At 42.2% G+C, this 24323-nt stretch overlaps 1 protein-coding gene across 2 annotated transcripts in view; it reads right to left on the minus strand.

Moving 5' to 3' along the window:
* LOC137375605 (glutamate receptor ionotropic, delta-2-like) overlaps positions 1 to 24323 on the minus strand; it is a 629010-nt gene that overhangs the window by 553587 nt on the left and 51100 nt on the right. For both annotated transcript variants that reach the window (XM_068042974.1, XM_068042973.1), the window contains exon 2: positions 8862 to 9017. In XM_068042974.1, the coding sequence (XP_067899075.1) occupies positions 8862 to 9017 (156 nt within the window). The remainder of the gene's footprint in view (positions 1 to 8861; positions 9018 to 24323) is intronic.

Genomic DNA, 24323 nt, shown 5'->3' on the forward strand with positions numbered 1-24323 from the left:
AGTCCCTGCCTGTTTCAGACTGAAGCTTTAGCTGCAGGAATTACGCTTCTGGAAAATTAAGCCAGTTGTAAGAGGGTTTTTATTTTTTGCCAGCTACCTTCCTTCTTCGAAATATATTCAATGCATGGCAAGCTTGAAAACCTGTCAAACTAAAGCTTATACTTTCAAACTCTGAGAACATGGCGTAGTGTTTGATTGTATCAGTCTGTCCACAATCTGTGTTCACTGTGTTTGATTGCTTAAGCTTCTGGGTGGGGCTGCAGAGAAAGAGTGAAACTAAGACAGACACACAGCTAGAAGCTAATACAGAACACGCTGCTCTGATTGTACTGAAATCCTGTAAGAACCTTTAGTGTTAAAGTCTTGAAACTAAACCAGTTGGTTATTTAACACAAGTGTGATATCTGCAATGCTTGGAGTTAAATCAGATATTACAAACTAAACCCAGTAATCCAGCGTAAACATAACAGAGCCGTGGCGATGAAGATGATTCAACAAAACCTAATGCTACCAACTCCAGAAACTTTCCATCCGACGCCAGGAAATCCTCCTTTGTATTGGCAGCAATGAATTTTGGGGTTCAAGACCTACTTGCTCACTATTGGCATGGACAGCCCAGATATTGAAGCAAACCGCAAGAAAACAATACTCGTACATTGTTTTAGGAGCAGAAGGACAGCGTGTCCTCGAGCAGCTCACAAAAGATACGTCTACGTTTGATGCAGCGGTAAGTGTTCTTGGAAAATACTTTGGGCCAAAGAACTGAGATAATAAAGTGATATATATTCCATCAGAACTCCCAGGGACATGGCGAGTCCAGTAAACAATATGTGATAGCATTGCAGCAATTGGCATCTATATGTAAATTTGGCACACTAACCAACCAACTAATTTGTAACCAATTAATTGAAAAGACTTCAATTCCATGAATTAGGGAACGTCTCCTCATGGGGGATGATGATTTAACCTTGGCAGTTCAGATCAAATCTGCCACATAAGATTCAAAGAGGTTACACACACATGAACCCTTAGACTCGGTTATAGAAACAGCTGGCCCAACCAGCTTCAGTGCAAGGGTTAAGAACAAGAATACCTCATCAACTTCATCAAAATGTGCCCCATCATGGTCAGTTACCTGCAAAACTGTGCCCAAATTGTGGAAATCCTCATCAAGTCACACTGTCATGTCCAGCTAGAGGGAAAAAAGTGTAACTCATGTTTAAAGTGGAACCATTTTGCAAAGATGTGCAGGTTGTCAAAGGAAAAGACTTCATTAGTTTGACACACAGGGGAGTCTCTTCCTGAGAGTGAGGTACAACATGTATATTCTATCACAAAAAGTAAAGCACCAGGTCAAGTGCTCAGTCAAAATCGCAGGCATCTCTGTCACTTGTTATCGATGTTGGCACAACAGTATCTACTTTGAGTGACAAACTCTACATTGGTATTTTTCGCAATTCTCTATCACTCCTGTGACAGACACTCTTCAAGCTTATGACGACACTATCATTCCAGTTTCGGGGAAGATCACAGTTCCAGTACGCAACTAAAAATATCACCTAGAGCGCTACACTTTCTATGTAGCTAAAGTCCAAAACCTTTTCGATAGACTTGGATTCAAACTCGCTGACCCCACCGAGGCGCACATTAATGGGATTGATACTGCAGATTATACACGCCAATATCCTTCCTTATTTACTGGATTTTGGGAGATCAAAGGGTACGGTCATGCTCCTCGCGTCGATACATCAATTCGACCAGTTTCACAAAGTTTGAGATGGCTGCCGTTTGCAATCCATGCTGAAGTGTCTCAGGATCTGAAATGACTAGAAGCAGATGGTATCATTGAACAAATAGACTCATCGCCGTGGATATCAAATCTAGTCATTGCACGACCAAAAAATGGTGAACTTAAACTATGCATTGACCGAAAGGCGGTCAAAAAAGCTATCATACCAGACAAGTATTCCCTTGCTACAATTCAAGAACTATCAGCATCATTTCATGACTCCAGTCTTCACAAAGCTTTATATGCGACTGAGTTATCTTCAGATACCTCCAGCAGCACAAAGCTGATATCTTACAGCTTTTATTACCCATGAAGGTGATTTTCAGAACCGCAAGACGCCATATGGACGAAATTCAGCACCTAGCGTATTCCAGAAGATTGTCTCTTCAATCTTGTCGGATGTTGAGGGGACACGCAACCTACTTGACAATGTCGTTTTCCATGGACGGGACAAAGTTGAACATGATCAGCAATTATCAGCAGTGCTCACTCGACTTGTAAAACACAATTTGACGCTCAGCAAGAACAAATGCATATTTGCGGCACCCGAGATTGACTTTCTAGGTTACAGAGTGACAGCAGGTGGAGTAAAGCCTACAAATGACAATATCAATACCCTTCATGCACTTCCAACACTGTCTGTGAAAGAATTGGCATCGCTTCTAGGTACTACTAACTTCTATCATAAATTAGTCCCTGATTACGCAGAGATTGCGGAGCCTCTTCGAAAGCTACTTCGTAAAGAGGCTCAATGGGAATGGATTGTCGCACAGCAATCAGCATTTGAAACGTTAAAAGGCGAAGATGACATCTCCACGTGTCCTCGCACTTTTCCGCCTGTGGGCTAAAATGCACGTCATGACAGATGCATCGGGAACTGCAATTGGCGCTGTACTCTCACAGTCCATTGATGGATGTGAATGACCAATAGCTTATGCGTCATGCTCGTTGTCGGACACTGAACTCAAATATTCTATTGGAGAGCAGGAAGCACTTAACCTGTATCTATGCATGTAAACATTGGCACATGTATCTTTTTGGTAGAAAGTTTGCTCTTCGCACCAATTACCAAGCATTGACCACATTATTAGCTACGTCAGGATTAGGGTCATCGATCTCTACACATCTACAGATGGTCAGATCGTCTGTATCAGTATAACTTCCAGGTCTAGTACCTTGCAGGTTCACGCAATCAAGTAGCAGATATGCTTAGCCATAATCCTGTTGCAGATAGCGTTAACGACAGCAAAGCAACTTGCACATGACTGCGAATCTTGTTACACGAGAGGAGTTGGAGACAGAGTCAGTAGCAGATGATATACTGCAGCAAGTAAGTCAATACCTCAAATCTAGGGGAAGATGTAGGGGAAGAACGAATCCCATTTTACAGAGTACGCAACAAACTCGTATTGTTTGGCGATAACTGTATTGCACATGGCACTTGGGCAGTTATCCCAAAGGCACTACAGCAACATGTATTGCATCTTGACCATGAAGGACATCCGGGTGTTAGTAAGATGAAACAATGATCCCATGAAGCAGTCTGGTGGAAAGGAATAGATCACTATCATTTTATCACCAACATTCGTGATTCTTCTGACGTCCTACGTCATTATAATAATTTCCAGTTTCCTGGCCCTAACTGCCTCCTCTTCACTATGGACGTCCAATCTCTCGACGCCTCCATCCCCCACCAGGACGGTTTGAGGCTCTCTGCTTCTTCCTTGAACAGTGGCCCAACCAGTCCCCATCCACCACCACTCTTCTCTACCTGGTGGAACTTGTTCTCACATTGAACAACTTCTCCTTCAACTCCACTCACTTCCTTCAAGTAAAAGGTGTTGCTTTGGGTACCCGCATGGGTCCTAGTTATGCCTGTCTTTTTGTGGGATATGGCGAACATTCCTTGTTCCAGTCCTACTCAGGCCCCCTCCCCCAATTCTTTTTCCGGTACATTGATGACTGTATCGGTACCATTTCCTCTCCCCCCCGGAACTAGAAAACTATCAACTTTGCTTCCAATTTCCACCCTTCTCTCACCTTTACATGGTCCATCTCCAATACTTCCCTTCCCTTCCTCGACACCTCTGGGGATAGGTTGTTTACTAATATTCATTATCAGCCCACCAACTCCCACAGCTACCTCGACTACACTTCTTCACACCCTGCCTCCTGTAGGGACTCCATTCCATTCTCCCAGTTTCTCCGTCTCCAACGAGTCTGCTGTGATGATGCAATCTTCCATGATGGCGCTTCTGATATGTCTTCCTTTTACCTCAACCGAGGATTCCCCGGCAGTGCTTGACAGGGCCTTCAACTGTGTCCGGCCCATTTCCCACACCTCTACCCTCACTCCTTCCCCTCCCTCCCACATCTGCGGCAGGGTTCCCTCTGTCCTCACTTTCCACCCCATCAGCTTCCACATCCAAAGGATCATTCTCGACCATTTCCACCACCTCGAGCATGATGCCACAACCAAACGTATCTTCCCCTCCCCTCCTGTCAGCATTCCGAAGGGATCGTTCCCTCCGTCCATTACCCTCATCACCTCATCCCCTTCCCACGCAATCGCAGGAGGTATAATACCTGCCCATTTACCTCCTCTCTCCTCACTATCCAAGGCCCCAAACACTCCTTTCAGGTGAAGTAGCGATTTACTTGTACTTCTTTCAATGTAGTAAACTGTATTCGCTGCTCACAATATGGTCGCCTCTACATTGGGGAGACCAAACACAAATTGGGTGATCGCTTTGCAGAACACCTACACTCAGTCCAAAAGTATGACCCCAAGCTTCCGGTTACTTCTCATTTCAACATCCCCTTCTCTCATGCCCACATCTCTGTCCTGGGATTGCTGCATTGTTCCAGTGAAGCTCAATGCAAGCTCAACGACTAGCACCTCATTTACCGATTAGGCACACTATAGCCTGGCTGGACTGAACATTGAGTTTAATAATTTCAGAGCATGATGGGCCTTATTTTTATTTTTAGTTCTTTTTTCTTTCTTTATTTTATTTTAGTTTGTTTAGTTTGTTTCTACTGTGCCTACCCACTGTTTTTTTTTTCATGTCCGTGTTTGGGGCCAGGGCTGTTCATTTTTCTGTTAATTAACACCCTCTCTGTACTAACGCTTTGTCTTTCACCACACCATTAACATACTGTTTGCCTTTGCTCCATGACCTTCTGGTCATTTATTCTCTGTGACCTTGTCCTATCAACACCTCTTTTGTTATCTCTTACCCCACCCCGCCAGTTTACTTGCTTAAAACCGATTACATTTCTAATATTTGCCAGTTCCGATGAAGGGTCACTGACCTGGAACGTTAACCCTGCTTCTCTCTCCACAGATGCTGCCAGACCTGCTGAGTATTTCCAGCATTTCTTGTTTTTATTATAGATCACTGTATATTCATTAGGAACTGCGTAGCTTGTGCAGTGAAAAATATGTTAAACCATGTCCTGCACCTCTGCAACTAACCCCATGGCTAATAAAATCATGGCAACAACTTCAAGTTGATATTTTTGGAGAAGTGCGAGCAGCCCCTAGAAATCAACATTTTTTGCTTGTTGTTCACGATCTCCATCGCAAATGGCCGGAAATTGCTACAAGTTCCATTACAAACACTTCAGTCATTGACATTCTGGACAAGTTATTTACAAAATGGGGTTTGCCGGAGACCAACACTACAGACAATGGATCACAGTTTGTTTCAAGTCAATTTACAGAATTCCTAGCCAGATATGGAATACATCGCCAGCTGACATCACACTCCAATCCGCAATCGAATGGTGACACTGAACAGTTCAACAGGGTGACAAAGGAAAGTCTGAAAGCTAGTATGTCAGAGGAGAGAACATTCAAACAGTCTATTCACATCCTACTCTGCAAATACCAATCCACCCACACTTTCTGACCAGCAAGACACCAACCGAAATTATGATAGTTTGTAACTTCCGTATGCCACTGACCATTCTTAAGCCACAAATACCAATTAAAGAGGATATCAGAGCAGGAGGGGATGAAATCGCACAGCGATAAGATAAAACAAAAGCATACTTTGACAAACGTAGAGGCGCAAGGGAACAACAGTTTAAAAAGTTAGAGATTGGGTTCAAATCAGGATCACAGACTTGCTTCGTCAGTATCAGGTCCAAAGCAGATTAGACATTTACTCGGTACAAATGCTTATCTGTTGGCTAACAACAGCAAGTGGAATACAAGATGTTTGATAGGGAGCAGACCACGATATTTTGAGGATAGTGGTTATGAGGATACATTTCCTTTTCCTATGAATGATATTGATAATCTGCCTCATCAAGCTGATCAAACAGATTCACAACTCAAATTCGTAGATCTAATTGAAGACCAAAGAGACCTTCCTACATGAATATACGAGCATACGAATTAGGAGGAGGCGGCCACCCAACCTTTCGAGCATGCTCCGCCATTCAATAAATTCATGGCTGAACTGATTACTCCACATTTTCACCTACCCCTGATAACTTTCCACCCCCTTGCTTATCAAGAATCTATCAACCTCTGCCTTAAAAATAGTCAAAGACTCTGCTTCCACCGCCTTTTGAGGAAGAGAATTCCAAAGACACTCAACCTTCTGAGAGAAAAAATTCTCCTCATCTCCGTCTTCAATGGGCGACCCCTCATTTTTAACAGTGACCCCTAGTTCTAGATTCTCCCACAAGGGGAAACATCCTTTCCACATCCACCCTGTCAAGACCCCTCAGGATCTTATATATTTCAATCAAGTCGCATCTTACTCTTCTAAATTCCAGCGGATACAAGCTTAGCCTGTACAATCTTTTCTCATTCCCATCTCAAAGATTATTCCTGTACTTAGAGAAAAAAGACAAGTTGAACACTAAGAAATGGCTTGATGTATATATGTTTGTTGTTTATAATACTTGAATTTAAAAATGTCTTTCATCAAAAAGGGGGGAGAAATGTAGTGCTTGATTGATCAGGGTTGGATTTTGTCAGTCTGTCCATGATCTGTGTTCACTGTGTTTGACTGCTTAAGCCTCTGAGTGGGGCTGCAGAGCAAAAGTGAAACTAAGACAGGCACACAGCTAGAAGCTTCCACAGAACACACTACTCTGATTGTACAGAGATCCTGCAAGAATCTTTGGGGTTAAGATCTTGAAACTAAACCAGTTGGCTATTTAACACAAGAGTAATATCTGCATTGCTCTGTGTTAAATCAGATATTACAAACTAAACCCAGTAACCCAACGTAAACTTAACACATTGCAATCTATACTGGGCTACAATTTCATCTCCCAGGCTTACAAAATAAAAATCACATGGAGACTGGATATTGATGTAATGCATTCACCTCAGATAGAAAGGAAGGAAGGAAATGGGAGTCAGAAACAAGCATTTTCACTAGCTTAGTGCTTTATTTTTAAAGAGCGCCAAAGAGAGAAAATTGCACTGTGGGTCTTTAAAATATTGTAAAGATGCAAGCCAGAGCTCAAGAGAAAGGTGCACCCGGCAGTCATGATACAATAGCCAGAAGCATAATGGAGGAAAGATGGTACGTTCCTCTACTTCAAAGAAAATGCAGGAATAATAGTAAATAGCAAAGAGAAATAAAAGATTCTGCTATCATAGGTCCTATCAACAGGGGAATTGCTTCAAATATGGCATTATTGCATAGCGTTGCAATTGTTGCCTACAAAGCTTTCTGTACAAGGATGCAAGTAAGGTTGAAGTAGGAGAAAGGTTCCAACCTTGTCACTGGATATTAAGTGTAACCACCTTCCAGAGATGATGATTGATTCAGGGTTAACTTACAACTTTAAAAAGCTGGATCAATATTTCTAGAACTGCAAGTACATTGTACAACTATGAGGTCTTTTATTCATTCAGAGGATGTGGGCATCACTGGCAAAGCCAGCATTTATTGCCAACCTTTATACTATTATAAAGGGCAGTTAAGATTCAACAATATTGCTGTGGGTCTGAAGTCACATGTAGGTCATACTGGGTAAGGACATCAGATTTTCTTCCCTAAAAATCACATTAGAGGACAAACTGAGTTTTTACAACAATCCGGTAGCTTCATGGACACGATGACCAATAGGGGTTTCTTATTCCAGATTTTATAATTAACTGAATTTAAGTTCCCCAACTGCTGTGGTAGGATTATGAACTCATGTCTCTAGATCATTAGTTAGGCCTCTAGATCACTAATCCAGTAACACAATCACTATGCTATTGTAGGATTGAATCTATTTTATTATAGTACGATTAGAACCTAGTTGTGATATCCTTAAGTATATCAGTTAAAATTGTATTCTATAAGTAACATAACCACAAAAGCATGATGGACAAGCTAAGTTGAATGCTAGCGGGAGTTCTGTACAAGTCATGACATGTTGAGAAGCGATGAAAAGGACCTACTCAGACCATGTAAAGATCCTTTGTTTAAAAGTTGTTAGAATGTGGATAACCCCAGGGAGGTTGTTAGCCTTTTAAACAGTGAAGACTGTAAACATGTTTAGCCAAATAGCTGTGCAATGGGACAGGCACATATCAACCTCATTATGTGGTCATTGTTGATGAATAAACAGCAAGGAAGCAGAAATCTCGAGTCCTCCTGAATGACAATAACATAAACCAGGCTCAAGGTACCATCATGGAAGGGCAGTTAGGTAACGCCGGGTGAAGAACGACAGAGAGGGTAAGGGGGGGTGGGAAGAGAACACAGCACAGCACAGCACGCGGGGGGTGGGAACAACATGCGGGGAGGTACCATTGTTTATTTCATTTTGTTTAATTTCAAAGCTCTGTTGATTTCAGTTATCAGTGAATCAGATATCTAGAAATTTTTTAAAGATCTATGAAAATGAGTATGCAATGCCTCAACAATTGCTTCAAAAATTAATTAATTTCAGAATAAAATTTTCCTATAGCCTTAGAAGAATTGATTTCCATAATCAAAAATGAAACCCATAAGATATGAAATCTTAAAATATGTACAATAATAAAAATGCAATAATCTCCCCAAGTAAAAGGTTAACGAGATAAATAGCTGTAAAGCTGCTGCCTTACCCTCTTGAACAGCTTGAAATGGATTGTTGGAATCAACAAATCTGACAGAGAATGTTATCTTTTCATTTTGCAATATTTCTTCATTCATGTTCATTTCAGCCACGGCTAATCGAAACATTTTGTCATCCTTTCTGGCAGTCTCCTCAAAAATTGCACCTGAAGGAGGAAAACATTGACAAAAACCCATTTATTTGAGTCTGATTGGACAATGAACAGCAATTATTTGTAAATTCTTTAAGTAGCTGAACTTTACATCAGTTCCACGAACTTTAGGATAGGTGCTTGATGGCCGGCACAGACACGATGGGCCGAAGGGCCCGTTTCTGTGCTGTATAACTCTATGACTAACGAACGTTAAAAAAAACTGTACTTAGAATCTTTAAATATGGTGTCTGATTTGCACTGCTACACAATAGCGGCACAGTGGCGCAGTGGTTAGCACCGCAGCCTCACGGCTCCAGTGACCTGGGTTCGATTCTGGGTACTTCCTGTGCGGAGTTTGCAAGTTCTCCCTGTGACCGCCAAAGACTGGCAGGTTGATAGGTAAATTGGCCATTATAAATTGCCCCTAGTCCAGGTAGGTGGTAGGGGAATTGAGAGAAGGTGGGGATGTGGTAGGAATATGGGATTAATGTAGGATTAGTATAAATGGGTGGTTGATGGTCAGCGCAGACTGGGTGGGCCGAAGGGCCTGTTTCAGTGCCTTATCTATAAATAAATAAATAAATAATAAATTATTTGCATTTCAGTCACTGACTATATTCCTTTCTTTTGCATTAATTAATTCCAAAGAAATAGTTCTGAAAAATTAATGTATATTTTTAACAAGATATTCAACACCTATGATGTACAAAAGCCATCATGTCTCAATTAAAACAGTATATCAAATGTGCAAAGATTTAAGATTTCCCAATTTTTTGCACTAGAATGCAAATTTGAATTTTCATTTTGTCATCAACAGGATTAAAATTTTTTGCTTCTTCATTTGTTCTTTCTATTTCTGTCTGCCTCGGTTTCTGGACCAGAGCTGTTCGAAGGTACCAATGCCAAATTCCTCCAGGTAGCATATTATAGCTATATGTGGCCTGGGATGCATGTAACATCCACCAGAAAAAATGTGCATTTTAAATACTTATCATTCCAAATTAAACATACTTTCAGACTACACCATTTTTCAAACAAGTTCATGGGTCAGATTTTGCTTTAGGAATAGTGAGGGCAACAGCATTCGCCATTGTTTACATTGAATTCGGACAGTAAGTTGTGTTGATCGCACATGCCATTCAATATGGAAATTTCAAAGATGCTGTCTGAAACGTCTTGCACCTCCCAAACCTTTTCAAACAGAATCTTGTTGTCTGGCTCCCCATTCTGTTACGACCGAGATGGAAGGGGTGCACTGTTAATTGAGTCCCACTTCTCCACAGGTCACGACATATTATTTAAAATTTTCCCACTTACTGAAACAGTCAATCAGATGTAGTATTTTTCACAGAATAGAACACGCGAACCAGGTTTCTTTACTGAACAACAAAAACAACAGTTTATTATACAAGTCTTAAGTAAAGCATATACACGCAGATCGAATTAACCCAAAAAATAAAAAGGGATTTTTAGATTGGAGCTGTATTACAGACAAAAAGAAAACACACCCGGGCAGATCACTTTCCCACCCCTGAAGAAAATAGATGAGACACACTGCACCAAACTGACTGTCCAACCTCTGAGCATGCGTAGGCAGATCACTTCCAGAACAGTTCTCTTCTGGCGGCGTTGAAAAGTAATTTAGTAGGCCTTTCTCAATACAGGAAACAAGATGAATAGACAGAATGGACTTCACAGAATCTTTTAGGGAATTGCGGGAAAGGGAGCTGGGTTGTAGTCTTCAGTCTTCCTTGGAATTTATTTATTTTATTTAGAGTTACAGCACTGAAACAGGCCCTTCGGCCCACAGAGTCTATGCCAACCATCAACCACCCATTTATACTAATCCTACATGAATCCCATATTCCTACCACATCCCCACCTTCCCTCAATTCCCCTACCACCTACCTATACTCGGGGCAATTTTTAATGGCCAATTTACCTATCAACCTGCAGGTCTTTGGCTGTGGGAGGAAACTGGAGCACCCGGCGAAAACCCACGCGGTCACAGGGAGAACTAGCAAACTCTGCACAGGCAGTACCCAGAATCAAACCCGGGTCGCTGGAGCTGTCAGGCTGCGGTGCTAACCACTGCGCCGCCCTATCTTTAAAACTTTTCTCTCATTCTTCCGTCCTTTTTTGACACTTCAGCAGCACTTGACTTTTATTCCTTCAAGGTAAAACCACACACACATTGGGCAGACGGGAGCCGGACTCCAACATAAATGTCGGTGACGAACCCGCTCCCGCCCAGCCTGGCGATCCGTCCCGTATTTTATGGATCCCCAGGCTTTAATTGGCCCGAGGTGGGACTTCCACCCACTTGAGGGAGGAAGCCCCGCCTCAGTGAGCTGCCCAGCTCTTAATCTCAGCAGCGCCACCGGGAATGGTGGCCACTGCTGGGACTGCAGTCCAGCCAATGCCATGGGCCTGAGAGAGTGGGTAAGTTTGGGTTGCCTCACCAGGGGGCAATCAGTCATTCCCTGGTGAGGCTAGTGAGGTCATTTGAGGGGAGGGAGGGGGGGGCGGGTGAGGTGGGTTGGGAAGCGGGGGCGGCCCTCAAATTGGGCACCCTGTGCCTGCCTGCCATGCTCCCCCCGGGGCGCAGAAAGGCCGGCAGCTATCGCTGGGCAGCCTTTCACATCCCCAGCACGCCCTCTTGCCACGGGTAAAATATCCGTGGAGGTGGGCGAGGGCCCTTAAGTGGCTGTTAAGTGGCCACTTAAGGGTCTTGATTGGCCTTGGGCAGGCGGGCCGTTTCCCATCCCCACCCCCCCGCCTGACCTTCGTAACTTGCCCAGAAGCGGAATCGGGGCGGGGCGGCCTCCCGGAGCCTGCTGCTCAATTTTATGCCGCCCCCACCTGACTGACTGGGGGCGGCCTAAAATTTCCGCCATTAACTCACAACCAAATAACTTGTCATCTCCAGGTGCTCTGCTACTATTGGGCTTATCCAATTAAAAGAACGCTCATCACTTTTCTGCCCGTTACCAGGGCTTCTGCTCTAAACCTAACCAGAGCCATGTAACAACCAGCAACACTCATCAATCCAGATCTCTCTCTGCGTCCTCTTGATGGCTTCCTTTTTTAAAAAAAAACCCTGGTCCAACATTTACTCAGCTTAACTTTAAATTCCTTAAAAAACAAATAACAAAACAGAATCACTTTCATAATTCAAAAAACTGAATGCTTGCTTTATATACACTAAAATCACCAAAAAAGTTAAAGCTTTCCATTCCAATGTAAGTACCATTTCAAGAGTGTGGAAAGTCCTAATTACTGCCAAACAACTACTCTGGCACTCAAGTGTAGAGTCTCATTTATTCAGATTTTAATTATTGCTGGAGATTTAAATGTTTTGTATTTTATCTTTTTTTTCTGTCTTTTATCTCTCTCAATACAATCTTTCTCTCTATTTAGCTTTCTGAAATTGACTGGATATCAAATTCAATATTCTAACTTACACCTCCTGGTTCAGACCATGTGCTGCTCATCGATTCTTCAGTCTGATTATTCAATGGGATACACTGTTGTTTGCCATGTTCACTCAGGTCCCAGATGCCCTGTAGAGGGAGCTGCAATTTTTGTCTCTAATTTATGGTAGGTTCCAGTGCAAAACCTTATAGGAGATCTATGGGCTAGTGCAGGTGTATTAAATGGCTGGTGCTGTTAGAATCATAGAAAGTTTTCGGCACAGAAAGCAGCCACTTGGCCCATCGTGTCTGTGCTGGCAAAAAAAAAAAGAGCCACCCAGCCTAATCCCACTTTCCAGCATTTGGTCCGTAGCCCTGAAGGTTACGGGACTTTAGGTGCACATCCAGCACTTTTTAAAAGGAGATAAAGGTTTTTGGCCTCTATCACCCTTTCAGGCAGTGAGTTCCCGGCCCCCACCACCCTCAGTGGAAAAAAAAAATCCGCATCTCTACACTAATCCTTCTACCATTCACTTTAAATCTCTACCCCCTAGTCACAGACCTCTCTGCCAAGGGAAAATCCACTCTATCCAGGCCTCTCAAAATTTTGTACCTCTCAATTAAATCTCCCCTCAGCCTCCTCTGTTTCAAGGAGAACAACCCTAGCCTAACCAATCTTTCCTCATAGTTGCAATTTTCCAGTCCTGGAAACATCCTCGTAGATCTCCTCTGTACTCTCTCCAGAACAATTATGTCCTTTCTGTAATGAGGTGACCAGAACTGTACACAGTTCTCAAGTGGTGGCCAACTAGTGTTTTATATAGTTCCAGCATAACCTCCCTACTCTTATATTCTATGCTTTGGCAAGTAAAGGAAAAGATTTCATATGCTTTGTTAACCACCTTATCGACCTGTCCTACTTCAGAATTCTGTGGACATACACTTCAAGATCCCTCACTTCCACTACACCCTCTCAGTATTCTCCCATTTATTGTGTATTCAAAGAATCAAAGAAAGTATAAGGCACAGAAAGAGGCCACTTGGCCCATCGTATCTGTGCCGGCCGAAAAACAATACACCTATTCTAATCCCACCTTCCAGCATTTGGCCCATAGCCTTGCAGATTACGGCACTTAAGGTGCATATCCAGACTCCTTTTGAATGAGTTGAGGGTTTCTCCCTTTAAAGTGCTTGGTAGAAAAATTAGAGGGGAGATGAGGAAAATCTTTTTCACCAGAGGGTGGTGGGGATCTGGAACTCACTGCCAGAAAGGGGAGTTGAGAGTTTCTCCCTCAACTACCCTTACAGGCAGTGCATTCCAAATCCCCACCACCCTCTGGTGAAAAAGTTTTTCCTCATCTCCCCTCTAATTTAAATCTATGCCCCCTGTCACTGACCTCTCTGCTATAGTGAATAGGCCCTTCACCTCCATTCTATCCAGGCCTCTCAAAATTTTGTACATTTCAATCAGATCTCCCCTCAGCCTTCTCCGTTCCAAGGAGAACAACCCCAGCCCAACCAGTCTTTCCTCATAGCTGCAATTTTCCAGTGTTGGCAACATCCTCATAGATCTCCTCTGTACCCTCTCCAGAGCAATTATGTCCTTTCTGTAATGAGGTGAACAAAACTGCACACAGTACTCAAGTTGTGGCCTAACTAATGATTTATACAGTTCCAGCATAACCTCCCTGCTCTTGTATTCTGTACGTCGATTAATAAAGGAAAGGATTCCATATGCCTTTTTAACCACCTTATTGACCTGTCCTGCTACCTTCAGGGATCTGTGGACATTCACTCCACGGTCCCTTACTTCCTTTACACTTCTCAGTATTTTCCCATTAATTGTGTATTCCTTTGCCTTGTTTGACCTCCCCAAATGCATCACCTCACACTTCTCCAGGTTGAATTCCATTTGCCACTTTTCTGCCCATCTGACCAGACCATCAATATCTTCTTGTAGCTTACAGCTATCCTCCTCGCTATCTACCACACAGCTAATCTTTGTGCCATCTGCAAACTTCTTGATCATGCCCCCTACATTTATGTCCAAATCGTTACTAGAGACCACAAAAAGCAGGGGACCCAGTACTGAGCCCTGCGGAACGCCACTGGCAACAGCCCTCCAGTCGCAAAAACACGAATCAACAATTACACTTTGTTTCCTGCCACTGAGCCAATTTTGTATCTACCTTGCTGCATTTCCCTGGATCCCATGGGATTTTATTTTTTTTAAACCAGTCTTCCAATTGGGACCTTGTCAAAAGCCTTGCTAAAATCCATGTAGACCACATCAATTGCACTACCCTCATCTATCGTCCTCGTTACTTCTTCAAAAAATTCTATCAAGTTGGTCAAACGAGATCTTCCCTGAACAAATCCATGCTGACTATCCTTGATTAATCACTGCCTTTCTAAGTCACAGTTTATCCTGTCTCAGAATAGATTCCAATAATTTGCCCACTACGGAGGTTAGACTGACTGGCCTGTTATTATTCAATCTATCCCTCGCTCCCTTTTTAAAGAGGTACAACATTAGCAATTCTCCAATCCTTTGACACCACACCCATTTCCAGTGAGGACTGGAAAATGATGGTCAGACCATTTGCTATTTCCTCTCTTGCTTCTTTTAATAGCCAAGCGTGCATTTCATCTGGCCGTGGTGATTTATCAACTTTTAAGTGTGCTAATCCCATTAGTACTTCCTCTCTATGTTTATTACATCCAATACTTCACACTCCTCCTCCCTAAATACAATATCTGCATTGTTCCCCTCTTTTGTGAAGACTGATGCAAAGTATTCATAAAAACCATACCAACATCTTCCGCTCCTACACATAGGTTACCTTTTTGGTCTTTTATGGGCCCTACTCTCTCCTTAGTTACCCTCTTACTCTTAATGTATTGAGAAAATATCTTTGGGTTCACCTGATTTTGCTTGCCAATATTCTTTCATGCCCTCTCTTTGCTTTCCTAATTTCACCCCTCAACTTTCTATACTCCTCTTGGCTTTCTGAAGTATTGAGTTCTTGGTGTTGGATATAAGCTTTCCTTTTCTGCCTTATCTTACCCTGTAAGCCCCTTGACATCCATGGGGCTCTAGATTTGGCTGTCTCACCCTTTTTCTTTGTGGGAACATGTTTATTCCGAACCCCTTGAATCTCTCCTTTGAATGCCTCCCACTGTTCTGATACTGATTTACCTTCAAGTAGCTGTTTCCAGTCCACTTTTGCTAAATCACTCCTCAGCTTAGTAAAATTAGCCTTGTCCCAATTGAGAACTCACTCCTGTTCAATCTCTGTCCTTTTCCATAATTATGTTAAAACTGACTGAATTATGATCACTACCACCAAAATGCTCTTCCACTGCCACTCCTTCCACCTGCCCATCTTCATTTCCTAAAACTAAGTCTAAAACTTGTGCCCTCTCCTGTTGGACTTGCTACATACTGGCCAAAAAAGTTCTCCTGAATGCACCTCAAGAATTCTGCTCCCTCAATTCCTTTCACACTAAAACTATCCCAGTTAATATGGGGATAGTTAAAATCCCCTACTTTTTCTCCCCTATTCTTCTTGCAGTTCAGAGATTTGCCTATATATCTGCTCTTCTATCTCCTTTTGACTGTTTGGGGATCTATAGTACACTCCCAGGAGTGTGATTGCCCCTTTTTATCTTCCTTAGCTCAATCCATATGGCTTCATTTGATGAACCTTTCAACACATCACCTCTCCTCACAGCTGCAATAGCAGCAATTGACCAAAATTGCCACAGCCCCTCCTTTCTTATCCCCCTCCCTATCGCGTCTGAAAACCCTGTAACCAGGGACGTTGAGCTGCCATTCCTGTCCCTCCTTAAGCCATGTTTCTGTAATAGTTAGGATATCATACTGCCACGTCTATTTGTGCCCTCAGCTTATCTGCTTTATTTGCTATACTCCTTGCATTGAAATAGATACCCATGAGCACTGCCAAACTCTTTTTTTTTTTAATTTTCTAACCCTCGTTTCCTCTGTCTTCCAGATTCATCCATTAATTTTCTGCCTTCCATTTTCATTTCTGATTTGGTCCCAACTGAGTCTACCCTCAGGTCCCCATCCTCCTGCCTAACGGGTTTAAACCCTCAACATCACTAGCAAAATGTCCCGCAAGGAACTCAGTCCTGGCTCTCTTCAGGTGCAACCCATCTGGCCTGTACAGGTCCCATCTCCCCCAGAGCCAGTCCCAATGTCCCAGGAATCTAAAGCCATCATCCAGCACCATCTTTCTCGCCACGCATTCTTCAGTCTTATCCTTCTATTTCTATACTCACTTGCGCATGACACTGGGAGTAATCCAGAGATGACTACTTTTGAGGTCCTGCTTGATAATTTCTTACCTAGCTCCCTAAATTCTGACTGCAGGACCACATCTCTCTTTCTACCTATGTTGTTGGTTCTGATATGGACTACAACTGCTGGCTGTTCACCCTCCCCCTTCAGGATGCTCTGCAACTGCTCAGTGACATCCTTGACCCTGGCACCAGGGAGGCAACACACCATCCTGGATTCACGTCTGCAGCCACAGAAACGCCTGTCTATTCCCCTGACTATTGAATCACCTATCACTATGGCTCTTCCAGTCTTCCCTGTACCCCCCTGTAAGCTGAGCCACCCGTGGTGTCATGGACTTGGCTCTGGCTGCACTTCCCAGGTGAAGCATCACTTTCCTCAGTATACAGAACTGAATACCTGTTGGAGAGTGAGATGCAGTCAGGGGGCTCCTGCACTACCTGCCTTCTTCTTTTTGACTACCTGGTAGTCACCCATTCCCTCTGTCCCTGCACACTCTTAAGCTGTGGGGTGACCACATCTATAATCATGCTCTCCACATAGCTCTCATCCTCATGAATGCACTGCAGTGTTGGCAGCTGCCGCTCAAATTCCAAAACCCAGAGCTCAAGCTGCCGCAGTTGACAACACTTCCTGCACAAATGGTTCTCCAGGAAACAGAAAGCAGCCTGGAGTTCCCACATAGCACAGGAGGTTCACTGTCTAGGTTGAAGCACCCCTGCCATTCCTTTATTTATTAGTTGTCCCTTTGCTACTTCGAAAAAGAACCTTACCAATACTACAAGGCCTTCTAATTAATAAAACCTTACTAGTACTGATAAATCCTACTACAAAAAATACAGTTCACTAGTTAAAATAAACCTTAATCAAAAAATAAAAGAAAAAACATAAAATAAAAAACAGAATTAAATACTTACCAGCTACTCACCAGTTCATTATTAATACTTAATTTTTTTACTCTATTAGTCTGCCAGTTCTTGAGATGCTAGAACCCAGCTTTGCCTTGTTTGACTTCCTCAAATGCATCAACTCACACATCTCTGGATTAAATTTCATTTGCCATTTTTCTGTCCACCTGACCAGTTCATTGATATCTTCCTGCAGTCTACAACTATCCTCCTTGCTATCAACCACATGGCCAATTTTTGTACCATCTGCAAACGTCTTGATCATTTCCCCTACATTTACATCCAAATCGTTCATATACCACAAAAAGCAGGGAGATCTAGTGCTGAGCCCTGCAAAACCCCACTGCGTGTCAAAATACAGCCCCATATTGAGACATTCATTCTCAGCGATCAGGTCAGATTCCCATGCATGACTGTTGTCACAAAACAACCAACAGTTTTGCATCTTACAGTCACAGTTGCTCTTTCTAACTGTGCTGTGGATCTTTTTGGTTTGTTTTGTGTCCTACCTTATGAAAATGAATGCATTTCATCTTCCTTCATTCACACTACTGATAGGTTTATCAACCTAGCCTAATAAATTACTGCCTGATGATTTTCTCTAGTGTGTTGCCCGGCTGACTTAACAGAAGGCATGAATCTTCCCATCCAATCCTGAACTTCACTGTGCTCACAAAAACAATGCACCTGTGGAATCAGGAGGTGTTAGCATTAATATGCAGATACCCAAGAAAGCCTGGAGGGAGTGCAAGGTTGGAAGCAAGCTGGTAAGAGTAGGTTAGTGAAGGTTCAGCAAGCCTCATCATATGCAGTTACAGCTTCAAGTACTTTCTCGAAGTACTGCAGTGCTCTTTCACTTATCCACTATTTTTTCAAGAAAAAAAAACAGGCTTGTATCTCCATAGCACCTTTCATAACGAGATGTCCCAAAGTGCTTTACAGCCAATGAAGTACTTCAAAGTGTAGTCACTGTAGTAATGTAGGAAATGCGGCACTAACTTGTGCACAGAAAGCTGCCACAAACAGCAATGTCGTAATGCCCAGATAATATGTTTCTGCGATGTTGATTGAGGGATAAATATTGGCCAGGACACCAGGGATAACTCCCCTGCTCTTCAAAATAGTGCAATGGATTCTTTTACATCCACTTGAGGGGGCAGATTGGGCCTCGGTTTAATTTTTCATCTGAAAGACAGCAGCTCTGACAATGCAGCACTCCCTCAGTACTATACTGGAGTGTCAGTCTTGATGTTTGTGCTGTAATCCTGGAGTGGGACTTGAATCCACAACCTTCTCGACTCAGAGGCAAGAGTGCTTACAACTAATCCACAGATGGCACAAAAGGCAAAGGTCATAGGTAAACTTTAACTTTCGGACAGTTGACTGTGTTATGGTCAAGTGAGGAGGGGTTGAAGGGATTCCCTCTTTCCCCTCTCCTTGTTAGACCACACAGGTTTAATTCTTTCTTGAAGTGGATGTACTGGCTAATTCAGTAGGTGCTTGATTACTTTCTTGCTATGATCATAACAAAGCAAATCGGACAAGTTTTCTTGAGTTAACCAAGAGAGAGGTTAACGTTATTGTACCTAAAGCAAACAAATAAAATAACATGCCAACTTTCTCACACACAAATAGGTTACAGAGTGGGGAAAGATAGATTGGTTGAGTTGGAATCCATAAAAAAAGTATAGAGTCTTTGGATTTTGGTGATTTGGCTGGCTGCTAGCTGACTTCAGTGGTCCTGAGGCTTGTAGTTTGAAGAGGTAGATAACTGGTTTGGTTAGTCTCTTGGAGATAGCGATGCAGATGATTTCCTCCAATGGCGTTTCTGATTGCAGCTGGAGTATGCAAAGGTAGTCAGTCAACAAGCAGGATTTTAAGCTTTCAAGCTGGAATGGAGAGACAGAAAGAGATAGGGATCCCCACTTAGGGTCACTCATGTCAGAATCCAGTTGCTTCTCTTCTGCTGCAGAGAAAAACACTAGCTTAAAACCACAGGTGGAGAGGGTCTTGTCACTTGACAGTCACTCAGTCATTCAAACATAGCAGTTAGCAGTATTTCTCTGCTTGCTGAGAGAAAAGATAGTTCCTTTAACCTTCATGGATCTTGGTTCCTGCTGGGAAATGCAAACATTTCGTCTCTCTCCTCACAATCATTGCAGTGTAGGATACAGTGTTGCAAATTAGGTAATTAACTTATGAAAGGATGACTTTGCTGTCAGCTTGTCTTTTTAAAGATGTGTTTCTTAAAAAAAATACAAATTCAGATCTCCAGTCAGTGTACCCAAGAAAATTTTCAACAAAACACATCAGCACTACAACTGGCAAATTGAGCCAGCTACCAGCCCATGCCAAGAATGAAGAGGCAGAAGTTATTTTGAGACCTGGAGCTTATTTAAATAGAACAGACGATCTGCTTGCCCCAAATGGAGATTGCAATGTTGCTTACTGGACTCAGGCTGACACAAATTCAGGATGCCCAGAGGCCATCTAGCAGGAAGCGGGGCAAGACCTGGGTGAGGAATGGTGGTTGAGATGAAGTAGGATCATGATTGCGAGCCCCAGGAATAGTGCAGAACTTTTCTTTTTAGGGTCTATTCTGTGGCACCCTAGTAAAATTTGCTGGCACAGAGTTATCTCCCAAAATGATCTGTGGACTCTTCTGCACCTTAGAACCTGATTTGGACATTAAAATGTTTTACTGCCTGAAACAGGCCAGCTCTTCATCTGCCCAGTCATAGGCCTCTTTAAAAATGGCAGTGGCTGCAGTGTGTTGACATATACAAGACAATATCAACCTCATTTTGAGGTCATTAGCACCTCATTAATGTGAATTTGCCACATTTAAAATCAGCGCTACTTTATGCACAGCTGACAGCCTTTCACATCATAGAGGATGGTTTTGAATAAGACACCAGCCACTCCTGATGACCTCCTAAATATTTTCAGTTTAATAATGGTCATTCTCCAGTCTTTTGGCATAGTTTTTATTTTTAACAAATTTTGAAATGTTTAACCCTTTTGTTAGGTCCTCACTCCCCCCAACTCCAACCCGGCCAGAACTTGCCTTGCTGCCAGCCAGGGGGCCCTGACGTTGTGCTGGTCTGACTGCAGCAAGTTACACTGAGATGCCCATTCAGGGTAGGCAGATCATTGCTTTATTGCAATGAGGCCCAGGCCTCAATGTGGCTTTTCATTCTCGGCATGGGCTGGCAACTGGCTCATTTTACCACTCAGCCACCTGAAAGCTACCATGTATATTTGTGGAATACAACAGTCTCAAACTTTCAATGATTAAGATTGATTGGCATAAGAGGACATATTTATCTGCTATTTTGATTTGTTATGCATTACCATTCTTTAGCATTATAATTAGTAACATTTGGGTTGTGGCTATGTCTTATTTAACATTACCCTATGTATCAATTTGCGTCCCAGTTTAAATTGTTGAGGTTACGATGTGAGGTGAATGCAATACAGACTGCATTTAGACAAGAAAAACAAGGAGAATGCTCTATCGGGTGTTTCTTAGAGAGGCAAACTGAAAGAAACTGGAGAAATTTTTACTGAGAGGGGTGCATAGAAAAATTAAAAATTAGAAAGATCTCTTTGATTGGCTGACCAGGTTTCAGTTGCCAGGGAAGGAGCAGGTGGTACGCACATAAGAGTGAGGAAATAGCAAAGGGATTAAACATGATACTTTAAAATTTATTCAGATGGAAACTCTGCCATGGGGTTGGAGAATGGCAAATTGTACACTCCTGTTCAAAGAGGAAATGAGAGAGGCCTGCTGAATATTAACCAGTATATATCAGTAATAATCAGTAAAAAGTAGTAAAAGACCATATGCCTGAAATGTCAGTTAGGATTGGGAAAATGTGATACTTTGGCCTATGGAGAAGAGCCCATAAAACTTTGGTGGAGGGAAGGGAAGAGAGAGTGTCATGTCAAGGGAGCATGCTTAGGGAATTTTCATGCCTATTTAAACACTCAACGGAACTCTGATTTGGCTGCCAGCACATTGGGGTGGCCACCATTGATGTGGCCCTCCAGGTGCGGATCACTCACCTCAAGCTTGCAAATGAGCCTATCTTCACAATTTGAGCTGAAATTTTTTTGTCGCAACTGGTGAGGCACCTCAGATAACAAGGTAAAATAAGTTAATACGAAGGAGGAAATGAGATGAACTGATCAGAGATTTTCAACATGAATTTCTGATGAAGTCCTGTCTGACTTCCCAGACAGAATTTTTTTTTTTTTTTTTAAAAAGAGTAAATAATAGAACTTATTGATAAGTTGAATGCAATGAATTGAGTTTGCATGGACCTCCAGAAAACATTTGATAAAATACTACGTAAAATATTAATTAAAAAAAATTAGAACCCTTGGCATAAAAGAGAAAATAGCAGTGTGCATAGAGAGATGGCTGGGGGCAGACTGCAAGATTAAGTAGTAAACAAATGTTTCTCAGAATGGTGGTAGCTAATAAGGAGGCCCAGAAATCAGTAATAGGATCAGTCTAGTTCTCTATAAAATATACGTGTACTAGCTGACCCCCATGGCTTTGCATATATCGGAGTCAGAAATATATGCTAAATTATGAAATCTGAAGTATGAATAGAAGTAACTGCAACATTTACATGCTGTGAGTTTTATTGTTATATAAATCACCCATGCTATTAAGATGGGTTAAGGAAATACTGTAATTAAATTATAATATTGGTGGTGAGCAGGTGAGCTATCGGGCATCCCTGGAGTCTTGCAAATTAAATAACTATTGGAGCCAATAAATCAAATAAATAATAAAGGGAACAGGAATTAAATAAATAAAATGCGAGGTCAGAAATTAAAAACAACCACCTGAGCCATAATTAAATAACAAGGCCAGAAATTAAATAAATAATGTGAGCCACAGATAGTTTCACGTCCCATTAGCAGTGCAGATAATTTATTTTGGAATATTGGCAATGCAACATTAGCCATCCCTACAAGGGATTGGAAACAAGGAAATGGCAGAGACATTGAACAAATATTTTGCATCTGTCTTCACAGTAGAAGACACTAAAAGCATCCCAATAACAGTAGAAAATCAGGAGAAAAAAGGAGGAACTTAAAAACAAATCACGAGAGAAAAAATACCAGGCAATTGTTATGGACAGATTGGAAGGGCTGTGGGTGGTTCCCACTGTTCACTTCCCAACTGACCACAATCATGATTTGTTTAAAATACGTTAGTCACCGAGTGTTTTTTAGGGTCAAATAAACAGACAAATGGTAGTTATCTTTTTTTAAACCTACAAGAAAACCTATTTTCACACAATTTCTGACATAGTTACAACCTCACCTCAAGCACTCATAAGAATCGATAGACAGAGAGGAAAAGGGTAAGTATTTTAAAGTGAGGTAGGCGTTCATGGCTCATGGTAAACTTGTGATATCTTCTAAGTAGGACAGTCTCTTTTAGAGGTGCAGGTCTGGGCATTTGTTGAGGTTGTTGAGGTGTTCTAGGGTGGTTAAGACCTCTGACTGGAGATGGTGGTCACTTTCAGTTCTCTGCTGCAACAAGTTGAACTGTAGAATTATCAGCAGGGCTCCTTCCTTGCTTGGCTTGATTTCTTTCCCAGTCCCTGGCTGGACTGCTTTCTGAAGGTTGACTGAACCTCTCCTCCAGAGGGCTACCTTTTAAAGGTCAAAATCCATCACATTAGAGTTCTGTTAGTTGATGCATGGCCATCTCCCCTGGTGTGACCACATAATGGACCAGGATATGATAACCATGACTATCGATTAATGTTTGACTGGGTACTATTCTGTTACGATGTTGCTACTTCATGCCCATTCATCCTGGTTTTGTTGTAAAACATCCATCCAGGCCTTGGGGGGTGGGGGTGGTGGGGGTTATAAATGCCTGCTACCCGACCCGAAGACGTGTCTGGCTCGGGCTGGACACACACAGTATTAATTGGACTTGAAAGATTGTTTATAAAAGATGAAGATTGGAGCCACAAAGTCAGTGATTGTTTGGTCACGAGTTGAAAAGAAACCCATGGAGTTGTGCCCGGACAGGTGGTGCCACACTGTACCAGTATCTGTATAGCTTAAAATAAACACAGCAATTGCCCAAAGGTTCAGAAAATATTATGCATTACCTAGATTCCTGCTTTGCAGGTTGAAATACTTGCTGCAAGTTTATCCGATGAGCAGCTGAGATGCAGAGACCAGAAAGATCCTGAGTGATTAATTATAAAATACAGTATTTATATATAAAATGATCAGTCAGGACTCTAGTCTACACACATACAGTACTGTACTGTACGTGTGTAGACTAGAGTTCTAACTGATCATTTTATATTTGATATAAATACTGTATATTTTATAATAATTAATCACCCAGGACCTTCCTGGTCTCTGCATCTCAGCTGCTCATCGGATAAACTTGCAACAAGTATTTCAACCTGTAAAACAGGAGTCTAGGTAATGTATAATAATATTTTCTGAGCCTTCGGGCAATTGCCGTGTTTATTTTAAGCAATATAGATACTGGCACAGTGTGGCACCACCTGTCTGGGCACAATTCCATGGGTTTCTGGAACTTGTGACCAAACAACCACGGACTCGGTGGCTCTTAATTTTCATCTGTTTTAAACAACCTTTCAAGTCCAATTACAGTTTT

This window comes from Heterodontus francisci, chromosome 12 (assembly GCF_036365525.1).
Source record: "Heterodontus francisci isolate sHetFra1 chromosome 12, sHetFra1.hap1, whole genome shotgun sequence".
Lineage (NCBI taxonomy): Eukaryota > Metazoa > Chordata > Chondrichthyes > Heterodontiformes > Heterodontidae > Heterodontus > Heterodontus francisci.